The sequence below is a fragment of the Ornithorhynchus anatinus genome, chromosome 3, assembly GCF_004115215.2.
Source record: "Ornithorhynchus anatinus isolate Pmale09 chromosome 3, mOrnAna1.pri.v4, whole genome shotgun sequence".
In the NCBI taxonomy this organism is placed as follows: domain Eukaryota; kingdom Metazoa; phylum Chordata; class Mammalia; order Monotremata; family Ornithorhynchidae; genus Ornithorhynchus; species Ornithorhynchus anatinus.
In genome coordinates, this window is record NC_041730.1 from 134512092 (window position 1) to 134525219 (window position 13128).

Here is a 13128-nt window from a genome sequence, read left to right on the forward strand (position 1 = left end):
GAGAGCTCGGCCCGCAGGTGGCCGGGCGGTTATCAGAGCATCTCTCGAGCGCCCCGGGCCTTCAGCAGCCACTCGAATTCCCCCGGGTCGAAACTCCGCAGAAAGGACCGCCCCTCGCGCTCTTCCTTCGCATCCTCCGCTTTTTCCTAGTGGATTTTCCCCGGCTGGATCCTCCCGGCTTGAGGTCTCTGCAACCCGACCCTGCTGCGGGGCGACGATCCCTGCGACCCCCCCCTCCCTCCCCCGCCCCTTCCCCCCTCCCACCCCTTCCCCCAGGAGAAACTTTGTAGCGGGCCTGGGTCGCCTTCGACGAACTTTTTTCTGCTTTATCGTGACTCCCGATATCAAGTAGTAGGTGCTCTAAAGAAAATCAGCCACGCCACCGAAAGAAGCTGCTGGAGGGGGGCGGTGGGAGGGGGACGGGGGGGGAGAAGGGCAATTCGACTTTTAGCTCTTGGCTCCCGTTTCAATTGATGCTCACCGATGTTAGCTGTGGGGCCGATGGATACTAAACCGCCAGAGCGCATTTGTTCTGAGGCAGCACCCCTCTGGCTGCTCTACATAACATGGCCGAGATGAAGACGTCTTTATTCCCTACGCCCTGCAAAATCCCTCCGGCTTCAAAGGCGCCCCGACGCTGACCGGACTTAACACGCACGCTGCCCTTGGGGACCCCCCACGGAATAAGCGACATCTTGGGGCGACCCCGTTGGCAAGCCCCAGCAACCTCCTGACCGGGCCTGCCCCCGGATTAACGGACTGACCACCTCGGCAGGGATGTATTTCAACCCGGCGGCGGTGGTCGCGTTACCCCAAACCTTGGCCGAACTCCCAGGACGGCCCCCCATCTTCTGGCCGGGAGTTATGCAGGGGTCCCCCTGGAGAGACCCGCGGATCGCCTGTCCCAGTGAGTAGAGGGCCCGCAAAAAAAAATAATAATAATAATGTTGGTGACATTTGTTAAGCGCTTACTACGTGCCAAGCACTGTTCTAAGCGCTGGCGGGGAGGGAAGCTTGACCACCCCTTAACTGGGTAGAGGGGGAGAACTGGGTTTTTTCTGGGGACCCCCTCCTGGGGAGACAGACGACCTCAATAGCCTTTCCCCTCCCCTCTCTCCAGACCCCCCTGGGGGGGTCCGCTCCAAGAGGTTGAAAGTCTCCGAAGTAGGGGGAAGGAGCTTCTCGGGGGTTCTTCCTTCTTTGGGAGGGAGAGGGAACCCACCGGGATGCCCCGTTCTCTCTTCCCCCACGACCGGTCCTGGAAGTTTCTGCCTATAAAAACGGCTTAATGCATCGGCATGGCTGACTGTGTGTGTGTTGAGTGTTTGTGAGAAAGAGAGAGGGTGAGAGAGAGATGGAGGGGGATTGGATAGGGTGGGGTGCGAAAATAGGAAGTAAAAGAGAAACTTGCCCCAAATTTTCCACCCCTCCCTCCCTCCCCTCCCGTCTCCCCAGGCTGTTTTTGAGTCTTAATTACAGACCCCACGAAAGTTCCCTTTGAACAAACCCTGTTCCCTAAGGCGCAAGCCAGCCAGGCCCCGGGCTTGGTGGCTTTCTCCACCCGGGTGAAAGTGAAGTCAGGCCCCGTGGAAAACTTCCAACCCCCTTCCCCACAACTTCCCCCCTCCTCTTCCCTTTCAGCCCAGACCGGAATGGTCCTGGACAAAGATGGAAAGAAGAAACACTCCAGACCCACTTTCTCGGGGCAACAGATTTTTGCTTTGGAGAAAACCTTTGAGCAAACGAAATATTTAGCCGGTCCCGAACGAGCCCGGCTCGCCTATTCTTTAGGCATGACCCGAGAGTCAAGTTAAGGTAAGAGGATGGATTTGCAACCGTTTTCTGAAATGAGCAGTGGTGGGGGAAGAGAAAGATGGTCCAGGCGTAGAAACAGCAACCTCTATGTTCATCCCGCGTCTCCATGTGAAAATGGTTTCGGTGGAAGTGTCCTTAAAAGTGATTTAAAAAAAACAGCATATTCCCTAGAAACCTTCAAGTTTAACACGGAGAAACAATGTTTTCTATTAAACTGCAAAAATCTCTGTGAAGTGGAGGGGTATTTTATTTAGAGCGTCTCTACGCCAAAACTGCCTAAACATTAAACTTCTTTTCGGATAGTGGAGTACATTTGATTCATATAAATAAATGCCTGGGAAGCGCATCTCGGGAAATAAGATTTTCTGTTAACACTTGAATTGCATATCCGTTCAAAGCGTTGCCTTAAATAGATGTAGAGTTAAGCATGAAATTTTTAAAGTTTTCCAGTGCGATGTCTCTATATCCCATTTCCTATAAGGAGGTTTTTAAAAAAAGTAAAAGAACGCTTAATACCGTTCTCGAAATCTTATTTCTCTCCCAGATTCTTAGTCCACCGTGTCTGATCAGAAAATGGGGCGTCGGGGCAAAATTCTGATTTTTATTTTCAAGGAAACCTCTCTCCCCTTCAGTCGCACCGTAAAAGTTAACCTGCGGCTTCTACCCTGCTACTCTTCTTACGCTTGATTGCTTTGGGGTGATTATCGGGGCTTTTGTGTTTGTTTGGGGAGACGGAAATGGCCTTTTCCCTTTCTTTCTCAAAACGAGCGCCATCAGAATCCGATTACCCCTCCCTAAGGGGACCAGAAAACCCGGTTTGGGAAAGGACTGGCCCCTGGCTGTCGAACTTCCAGGCCCCTGACAAGAGGCCTGGATCCAAATTAACGTTCCTAATAATAATAATGGTATTTGTTAAAGCGCTTACTATGTGCCAGGCACTGTTCTAAGCGCTAGGGTAAGATACCGATGATAAATCGGGTTGGATCCCGTCTTTTGTCCCAAATAGGGCTCACAGTCTTACTAAGTGCGAAGAAGCGGCGTGGTTTAGTGCAAAGAGCCCGGGCTTGGGAGCTCAGGAGGATGTGGAGTTCTAGTCCGGATCCACCACTTGTCTGCTGTGTGATCTAGGGAGAGCCACTTCACTTCTCTGTGCCTCAGTTACCTCATCTGGAAAATGGGAATTAGTAATGATAGTGCTGGGTATATTTTAAGCGCTTACTATGTTCCAGGATGAAGACTGCGAGCTCCACATGGGACACAGTGATCACCTTGTATCCTGACCCCAGCTATTTGAACAGTGCTTGGGTACATAGTAAGCGCTTAACCAAATACCATAAGTATCATTATTAATAGGATTATTATTATGAGCCCTTTTTTTCCTCGGACGGGCCTATGTCCCTTTTCCCTTTAGGCTCCAGGCTCCAGACTCTGGACTTGCGAGATTTCGATTATTTTTTTTTGGTGGGGGGGAAGGCATTATTTGGAGGGGAGCTCTACATCGAGGTGACAGGTGCTTTTATTTTTCCCCCCCTCTCGGCTGGATCTCAACAGGTGTGGTTCCAGAACCGGAGGACGAAATGGAGAAAGAGACACGCGGCCGAAATGGCTCTGCCAAAAAGAAACACGATCGGAGACGGAGAAGCTGGAAGGAGAGTTCGGACAACGAGGACGACGAACGAATACAACAAACCTCTCGACCCCAACTCGGACGACGAGAAAATCACGAGGTTATTGAAAAAGCCACAAATCCCTCCAATTTAGCCCTCATCAGCCCCTGTAGCAACACCTCGGACCCTTTGTGATAAAACCGGGTGGGGATGGGAGGGCGGGGAGAGAGAAAGAGAGAGAGAGAGAGAGAGAGAGAGAGAGAGACACTTTGCGAAACACGAAAGCCAAACTCCCCAAGACTGCTCCCCGTGGCTCTTTAAGCAAAGCTGCATTAACCAGGGTATAAAAACGATATAAAGAATTGTAACTGGATGTTTAAAAAAAAGTGATGTGTTGTACAGCCTAAAAATGTATGTGAAATGTATATATTTTTTACAGAATAAGTTATGAAATTATCTGACTCCTTCTGGATGCACGTTGGATAGCAGAGGAATCTTTATTGTTTGTTTGCTTCCCAGCACTTGTTTTGATTCTTCGCTGGTATCTGCCGCCCACCCCCACCCTCAATTCCTTCCTGCCCTTTTCTGATTCCCGACCCCTGCCCCTAACAATCAGATTTTGTTACCGTTTTGTATAGATCGCCAGATTCCACTTCAGCCACTTTGTACATAGTAAATTTCAGATTTTGTGATGTATATTTCTAGTGTAAAAAATGGCTCTTATTTTCCTCCTCACCCCTTTTTCCTTGCCCTGGCCCGTTTCGTTTCCTCCTCCATCCCCCCCTCTTCCATTCCCCGGGGATTTTAAGTCCCATCAAAAACTCCAGACCTAAGGACAAACGGTACAAACCGGTGCAAACGGTACAAAGTAGCGGACAAAACGGGACACTTCTGTTTCAGACTTTATTATCGTCTCCGGTTTGGAAAAAAAAAACAAAACAAAACAAATCCCACTTTGTATAATCAATAAATTATTTAACAAGCTTCTCCTCGAGAGCACTTTTTTCCACCCAGCTTGGATTTACCCCTTGCCTTCCTTGGCCCTCTGCGGGGGCGAAGCGGGGCCCCGAGGTGATTTGGGGAGAGGGATTTCCCGGGGAAGGGGCTCGGTTGTCGGTGGCCTTTGAAGCTTGACCATGTCAGAAGCCCCGTGTTTTTCCTCCCTCCAGGCCCCGGTCCTCTTTTCAGTTGGGGGGCGGGCAGCATCCCCGGGACTGTGGAGGTGGGAGGGGAGAGGGGGAGAGGAGGGGAGGAGGAAAGAAGAAGAGGAAAGGAAGGGGAGGAGGAGGGAAGAGGAGGAGGAGAGGAGGAAAGGAGGAGGAGGTTGAAAAGGAGAAGGAGGGAAGGAGAAGAGGAGAAGAGAAGGAGGAGGAGGAAGAGGAAGAAGAGGAGGAAGAAGAGGAAGGAGGAGGAAGAAGAAGAGGAAGGGGGAGGAGGAGGGGAAGAGGAGGAGGAGGAGGAGGAAGAAGAGGAGGAGGAGAAGGAGGAGGAAGAAGAAAAAGGAGGAGGAGAGAAGGAGGAGGAGGAAGAGGAGGGAAGGAGCAGAAGGAAAAGGAGAGGAGGGGAAGGAGGAGGAGGAGGAAAGAAGAAGAGGAAGAGAAAGGAGTAGGAAGGAGCAAGAGAAGGAGGAGGAAGAGGAGGGGAGAAAGAAGAAAGGAAAGGAGGAAGGATGTGACGGGAGCCGCAGGCTTCTTCCCTGCGGGATGGAGCGGGAGTTTGGGGGAAGGGGCGTCGGGGTCCTCGGTCCTTCCGTCGGTCTGTCGGTCGGTCTGTCGGTCTGTCGGTCGGTTTGGGATTTGGGGTCCCAGGGGAATCCGGGTCCGGGGGGCGGCCGTCCCGGCCAGGAGCGCCGCGGGACCCGGACCGGAGACCTCAGGCGGGGAGACGTCGGGCGGAGGGGCGGTTGTCCGTGGCCCGGGGCCCAGAGGAGCCTCCCGCCCAGCGGCCGCCCACCAGGCCCCCTTGGATTGCTGACCGTTCTCTCCGGGCAGCCCCTCTCCTCCCGGAATCTCCAGCCTCCCGGCCCCAAATTCTCCATCCCTCCCGCTCGGAATCTCCATTCTTCCCGCCTTAAATTCTACATCCCTCCCGCCCTAAATCTCCATCCTTCCTGCCCTAAATTCTCCATCCCTCCAGCCCTAAATCTTCATCCTTCCCTCCCTAAATTCTTCATCCCTCCAGCCCTAAATCTCCATCCTTCCCGTCCTAAATTCTACATCCCTCCCGCCCTAAATCTCCATCCCTTCCGGCCGGAATCTCCATCCTTCCTGCCCTAAAACTCCATCCTTCCCGGCCTAAATTTTCCATCCCGCCCGTCCTAAATCTCCATTCCTCCCGTCCTAAATTCTCCATCCTTCCCGGCCTAAATCTCCATCCCTCCACCCCAAATCTCCATCCCTCCTGGCTAAATCTCCAACCCTCCCGGCCTGAATCTCCATCCCTCCCGATCTAAAATCTCCAACCCTTCTGGCCTGGTTCTCCATCCCAGTTTGTCCCGGGCCTCTAGGACGGGGACAGCTGAGGGACGGACAATTAGAGAGACCCGGCTTCTACTCCCAGCTTGCCTGCCGTGTGACAAAACTGGAAGATCGGGTTCAAACTTTATTGTCTCCCGTTGGAAAAACTTTGTATAATCAATAAACGATTTCACAAGCTTCTCCTCGAGAGACGTTTTAATCCTCTTTAATTTGCCTTTTGCCCCCACTGCGGGGACAGTGCAGGCCAGGAAGCCGGCTGGGGAGGATTAGGGAATATGGTTTCTGTTCTATTGTACTCTCCCAAGCGCTTAGTACAGTGTTCTGCACCTAGTAAGTACTCAATAAATACGTTTGAATGAATGAATTAAATACCTGTTCCTTCCCCCACCCAACCCTGGGCTGTGAGCCCGGCAGATGCAGAGACTGTGTCTGATTTGATCGTATCTCCCCCAGCGCTTAACAGATATCACTCTTAACATTATGAAAGGAGAGAAGGTTAGCACTCCCCTTGAGAAGGATGGAAGAGGTCCTGGTGGCCTTTACAACACATATGTGGTTGAGGCCTTGCCACCTACTTAGTGGTATCTAACCAAGATTTTCTGTTCACTTGTATTGGTGTCTGTCTCCCTTCCTCTAGACTGTGAGCTTGTTGTGGTCAGGGATTGTCTCTATTGGTGAACTGTACTTTTTCCCACGCACTTAGTAAGGTGCTCTGCACACAGTAAGCGCTCAATAAATACGATTGAATGAATGAATGAACTTTATTATTAATTATTATTATCGGTATGGGTAGCCTGCTTCTAACCCAGGACTATGCATCCATCTTCCACCTCCATAAAGGGAGGGAGATTAGTAGACTAAAAAGCGATCCTTTTTTCATGAATTAAGAGCAACTGACCAGCAGAAATCTCCTTCATTCTCTAGGGAACTGGCCTGTGCTGGAGGTGGAGCCTGGGGGGCGGTCCCGCCTTATACCCCCCAAAAGGACCAAGCCGGAGCAAGGGGAAGAGACACAGAAGCAGCATGGCATAGTGAATAGACCATGGGCCTGGGAGTCAGAAGGACATGGGGTTCTAATCCTGGCTCTGCCACTTGTCTGCTCTATGACCTTGGGCAAGTCACTTCACTTCCCTGGGCCTCAGTGACCTCATCTGTAAAATGGGAATTGAGACTGTGAACTCCACATGTGACAGCAGTATGCCCAACCCGATTTGCTTGTATCCACCCCAGCCCTTAGTACAGTGCCTGGCCCATAGCAAGCACTTAACAAATACCATCATCATCATCATCATCATTATTATTATTAATAAGAGCGTCAACCAATCCATCTTATTTACTGAACACTTACTGTGTACTAAGCACTGGGGGAGTTCAATATAACTATGAAAGGGAGTTGTTAGACCCATTCTCTGCCCACAAATATAAATAAATGCCAGAAATGGAAATAAGTTCTGTGGGGCTGGGGATGGGGGGGAGTGAATAAAGGGAGCACATCAGGGTGACATAGAAGGGAGTGGGAGAAGAGGAAACGAAAGCTTAGCCAGGGAAGGCCTCTGGGAGGAGATGGGCCTTTAGTAAGTGTCCCTCTCACTTCTTGCCTAAATGAGCCAACCTGACAACCTGATTCCCCTGTGTTTACCCCAGCGCTTAGAACAGTGCTCTGCACATAGTAAGCACTTAACAAATACCAACATTATTATTATTATTATGAGCCCCACCCTCCGGCTTGGTGGAGCCTCAAACACCGAGACATCTTCTACCTCGAGGTGCCCCTGGTGGGGTGGGTCTCCCCCCTGCCCTCAGTAAATTCTGGGGGAGTGGCCCAGATGAATTTGGCTTCAAAGCCGTCCATCACCTTGCCCCCTCCTACCACCCCTCCCTTCTCTCCTTCTACAGCCCACCTCGTACACTCTGCTCCTCTGCTGCCGCTAACCTCCTCACTGGGCCTCGTTCCCGCCTGTCCCACCATCTACCCCGATCCACGTCCTACCTCTGACCTGGAATGCCCTCCTTCCTCTCATCCGCCAAACTAGCTCTCTTCCCCTCTTCAAAGCTCTACTAAGAGCTCACCTCCTCCAGGAGGCCTTCCCAGACTGAGCCCTCCCTTTCCCTCTGCTCCTCCTCCCCTCCCCATTGCCCCTACTCCCTCCCTCTGCTCTACCCACTCCCCCACCCCTCCCCACAGCACTGGTATATATTTGTACATATTTATTTTATTAGTGATGTGCACTATGGTTCTATTTATTTATTTTGATGGTATTGATGCCTGTTTACTTGTTTTGTTTTGTTGTCTGTTTCCCCCTTCTAGACTGTGAGCCCACAGGTGGGTAGGGATTGTCTCTATCTGTTGCCAAAGGATACTTTCCAAGCACTTAGTACAGTGCTCTGCGCATAGTGAGTACTCAATAAATTCGAGTGAATGAATGAATGAATGAACTCCGGCTCTTTGTTGGCTTAGTGGAAAGAGCCCAGGCTTGGGAGTCAGAGGTTGTGGGTTCTAATCCTGGGTCCACCGCTTACCAGCTGAGTGACTTTGGGCAAGCTACTTAACTTCTCTGTGCCTCAGTTACCTCATCTGTAAAATGGGGATTAAGACTGTAAGCACCACGTGGGACAACTTGATTACCTTGTACCTACTCCAGCGCTTAGAACAGTGCCTGGCATATAGTAAGTGCTTAACAAATGTCATCATTATTTGCTGAGGAAGAAGGAGGGGTTTTCACAAGGGGTGACCTCAGGTGACCTTCTCATGCCCTCCCTGTGGGACCACTGGGCACCGTGACTAAGTTCAAATGTCAAAGAGGCAGACAGGCCTGGACCCAACCAATTTTTCATTTTCTCAAGAGAAGAGGTACTTATTGACCATTCTGTACCTCGTTTTTTTAAAATGGTATTCATTAAGCCCTTATTTTGTGCCAGGCACTGTACTAAGTGCTGGGGTAGATTGATCATAATCAGGTTGGACACAGTCCATGTCCCGCATGACGCTTGCAGTCGTAATCCCTACAAGTGAAGTGACTTGTCCCAAGGTCACCCAGCAGACAAGCGGCAGACCTTGGGATTAAAACCCAGCTCCTCTGTCTCCCAAACCTGTGCTCTTTCCACTAGGACACTTTGCATCACTCCCTAAGTTTTCTCCACAGTGCTCCTCCTCCTTGGAGGATGGAGGGGGAGAGGATGACTCAACCAGAACTCTTAGGTGTTGTCATACCGGTCTACTGGCTCCCAGCCACAACTGCAGAATCCACATCAATCAAATGATCAATCTTATTTATTGTTTTTACTCTATGTAGTGCACTGTACTAAGCATTTGGAAGCATACAGTAGTCAATAGTCATGATTTTGCCCTCAAGGAGTTCACAGTCCATGGAAAAGACAGACAAAAGCAGTGTGACCTAGTGGAAAGATCATGAATCTGGGAGTCAGGGAACTTGAGTTCTAATCCCAGATCTTCCCCTTGCCTGCTGTGTGACATTGGGCAAGTCACTTCACTTCTCTGGGTCCCAGTTTGCTCACCCGTAAAATGGGGATTTAATACCCGTTCTCTCTGCACCTCAAAATGTGAGCCCCACTAAGGACAGAACAGTGACCAGCCTATCTTGCATTTGCACCAGAGCTAGGTATTGTTCTTTTGGCACATTGATTGATTCATTCAATCACTGTTATTGAGCACTTACGGTGTGCAGAGCACTGTACTAAGTGCTTGGGAGAGGACAATATAATATTTCCTGTCCACAACAAGAGTGGCTAACTCCCTCCTCACATCTGCCAAACTACCTCTATTCCCCTCTTCAAAGCCTACTGAGAGCTCACCTCCTCCAGCAGGCCTTCCCAGACGGAGCCTTCTCTTTCCCTCTGCCCCTCCTCCCCTCCCCATTCCCCCTACATCCTCCCTCTGCTCTACCCTTTCCCCTCCCCACAGCACTTGTGCATATTTGTATATATTATTTATTACTCTATTTTATTAATAATGTGTATATATCTATGATTCTATTTATCTATTTTGATGGTATTGATGCCTGACTACTTGTTTTGTTTTGCTGTCTGTCTCCCCCTTCTAGACAGTGAGCCCATTGTTGGGCAAGGATTGTCTCTACCTGTTGCCAAATTGTACATTCCGAGTGCTTAGTACAGTGCTCTGCACACAGTGAGCACTCAATAAATATGATTGAATGTAAGCACTCAATAAATACGATTGAATGAATGAATGAAAGTTAACAAATACCACGATTATATGGGGAAAGTCAATTTATTATATAATCAATATAATATATATAATAATCAATATAATATATACACAAGTGCAACGCATTCATTCAATCATATTTATTGAGCGCTGTATGAAGACCAAGACCTGCCGGTTTCACCTCTACAATATCGCCAAGATCCGCCCTTTCCTCTCCACCCAAACGGCTACCTTACTATTACGGGCTCTCGTTATATCCCGGCTAGACTACCGTGTCAGCCTTCTCTCTGACCTCCCTTCCTCCTCTCTCGCCCCGCTCCGGTCTATTCTTCACTCCGCTGCCCGGCTCATCTTCCTGCAGAAACCATCTGGGCATGTCACTCCCCTTCTTAAACAACTCCAGTGGTTGCCTATCGACCTCCGCTCCAAACAAAAACTCCTCACTCTAGGCTTCGAGGCTCTCCATCCCCTTGCCCCTTCCTACCTCTCCTCCCTTCTCTCTTTCTACCGCCCACCCCGCACGCTCCGCTCCTCCGCCGCCCACCTCCTCACCGTCCCTCGGTCTCGCCTATCCCGCCGTCGACCCCCGGGTCACGTCCTCCCGCGGTCCTGGAACGCCCTCCCTCCTCACCTCCGCCAAACTGATTCTCTTTCCCTCTTCAAAACCCTACTTAAAAATCACCTCCTCCAAGAGGCGTTCCCAGACTGAGCTCCTCTTCCCCCTCTACTCCCTCTGCCATCCCCCCTTTACCTCTCCGCAGCTAAAGCCTCATTTTCCCCTTTTCCCTCTGCTCCTCCACCTCTCCCTTCCCATCCCCACAGCACTGTACTCGTCCGCTCAACTGTATATATTTTCGTTACCCTATTTATTTTGTTAATGAATTGTACATCGCCTCGATTCTATTTAGTTGCCATCGGTTTTTACGAGATGTTCTTCCCCTCGACGCTGTTTAGTGCCATTGTTCTTGTCTGTCCGTCTCCCCCGATTAGACCGTAAGCCCGTCAAACGGCAGGGACTGTCTCTATCTGTTGCCGACTTGTTCATCCCAAGCGCTTAGTACAGTGCTCTGCACATAGTAAGCGCTCAATAAATACTATTGAATGAATGAATGAACCACTGTATTAAATACTTGGAAAGTTCAATTCAGCAACAGATAGAGACAATCCCTCCCCAACCACGGACTCGACTGGTAGGGAAATGGAAGAGTACCTAAGTGTTTAAGGAAGGCAGGAAAATAGAGAGAAGAAATAGAATGTAGAAATAGAAGGAAAAGAAAGGAACGCAGGAAATAGAGAGAAGTCTATCGGGAGATGGATTTTCAAAAAGGCTTTGAAGATGAGGATAGCCGTGGTCTGGTGGATGTGAAGAGGAGGAAGAGTCAGGCAGCAGGGTATGAGCAAGACAGTAGACGAGAGAGTTCTCCCTCTCCTCTGGATTGTGAGTCCCAAGTGATTTAATTAACATAATTATCCCAGTGGTTTGTACAGTGCTGGGCATACAATAAGGACTTCACAAATGCCACAATAATAGTAATTATTATGAGGACAAGGCATTGGGAGTAGGTTGGCTTGAAAGGAGTGATATTTTCCAGTTGTGGATGAAGTGGTGAAGATGCCGGACTGATTCAAAGAAAAGGCATGTTCTGCACTGAAATGAGGGTGCCTTTTTTTTAATCTATGGATTATCTAAAGTAAAAAGTAAAAGTAATTATCTAAAAGTAAAGTAAAAAAAAACCAATTGAATTGGCTTCCATCTTAAAAAGTAAGTTGTTACTCAAAATATCACGTTTTTGGTTGGGGAAAATTTATACCCTTAAAATAATTGTTGAACTTTGGAAATAAAACTGGAATAAATATCAAAAGTGAGTAATGAATTCAAAGACTAAATAATGCAATTTGGTATAATCACTAAAGCTGCAAATTTGTTGTATGACACAATGAGGCAAATAAAACTTTCTCACTACAAATTGGGTATCTCCCTTGTTTTTTCTGTTTCTCAGCCAGTGGCTACATTCTATTAATATTAAGGAATTAAACAGCTCCTTTTGACAAATGACTCCTTGTAATACACATGTAGGTTTATATCCTAAGAGAAAGCATTAAAATCCTACTCTAGTGATGCAAGGATCCTAATTTCACAGTTAACCATTATTCCTTTATTGACTTTAGCTGACAATGTTGTTGAAAGGGTGCATGTTTAATAGTAAACTCCAGCTGCCAGCCCAGTATTTAGGCTGACTACTGAATAAAGGGGAGGCTTCTTTGTTTTGGTCCCTAAAAATGTATTTGCTCTTTCCTTAGAACCTGGGCTTAATACTTAATTTTAAAGGTTTAGGATTAATTTAGGAACCATTTTCCTGCTTGTGTTTTTTACTCTCTAATATTCCTCTTTTCCCTCTGGCTCATCCAAGCTAAGCTCGAGGGTTAGGAGAAAAGACCTCTCATTTTAATTTCAGCATCTTTAACAACAAAACCCCAACAAACACATCCTTTTAATTCTTTAAAAGGTAAAGGTAGAAAACTGCTTTTCTTGGCCAGACTGCGGCTATCTAAAGAGAGATAACAGATCTGTCTCCATATGCATTAGCAGGAGGCTGTATTTTTATTTCTGCTCCTCCATTAGAATGTAAACTGCTTGTGGGTAGGGTGCACATGGGTCTCTGTTTTACAGCTGGTGGGTGCTCAGTAAATACTACTTCTAGGAGGAACTGTTTCATTGTAAGGAGCAGCATGACCTAGTGAAACGAGCACAGGCTTGGGAATCAGAGGACTTGGGTTCGAACCCCAGCTTCCCCACTTGTCTGCTGTGTGACCTTGGGCAAGTCACTTAGTTCCTCAACTGAAAATGGGGATTCAGTACCTGTTTTCCCTCTTAGACGGTGAGCCCCTTGGGGACAGAGACTGTTTTACACCTGATTAACTTGTACGTAACCCACCGCTTAGAACGGTGCTTGACACATAGTAAGAGCTCAACAGATACCGTCATTATTCTCATCATTACCTGAATCTAGAGCCTTCTCTCTATCCCTATTTGGGAATGTGT

At 48.6% G+C, this 13128-nt stretch overlaps 1 protein-coding gene and 1 non-coding gene across 2 annotated transcripts; both read left to right on the forward strand.

Moving 5' to 3' along the window:
* Positions 1-277: 277 nt before the first annotated feature.
* On the forward strand, positions 278-4409 carry NKX6-2 (NK6 homeobox 2). Its single transcript, XM_029060886.2, is given in 12 exon segments — positions 278-510; positions 512-535; positions 537-588; positions 591-658; positions 660-743; positions 745-907; positions 1642-1799; positions 1801-1815; positions 3367-3418; positions 3421-3491; positions 3493-3561; positions 3564-4409. Coding segments are annotated over 12 exon segments (837 nt in total). The 5' UTR covers positions 278-483; the 3' UTR covers positions 3618-4409.
* Positions 4410-6372: 1963 nt separating this feature from the next.
* Positions 6373-6500, forward strand: LOC114810523. The gene has a single exon (XR_003758222.1). It is a non-coding gene; the product is annotated as a U6atac minor spliceosomal RNA (small nuclear RNA).
* The last annotated feature ends 6628 nt before the right edge of the window (positions 6501-13128 follow it).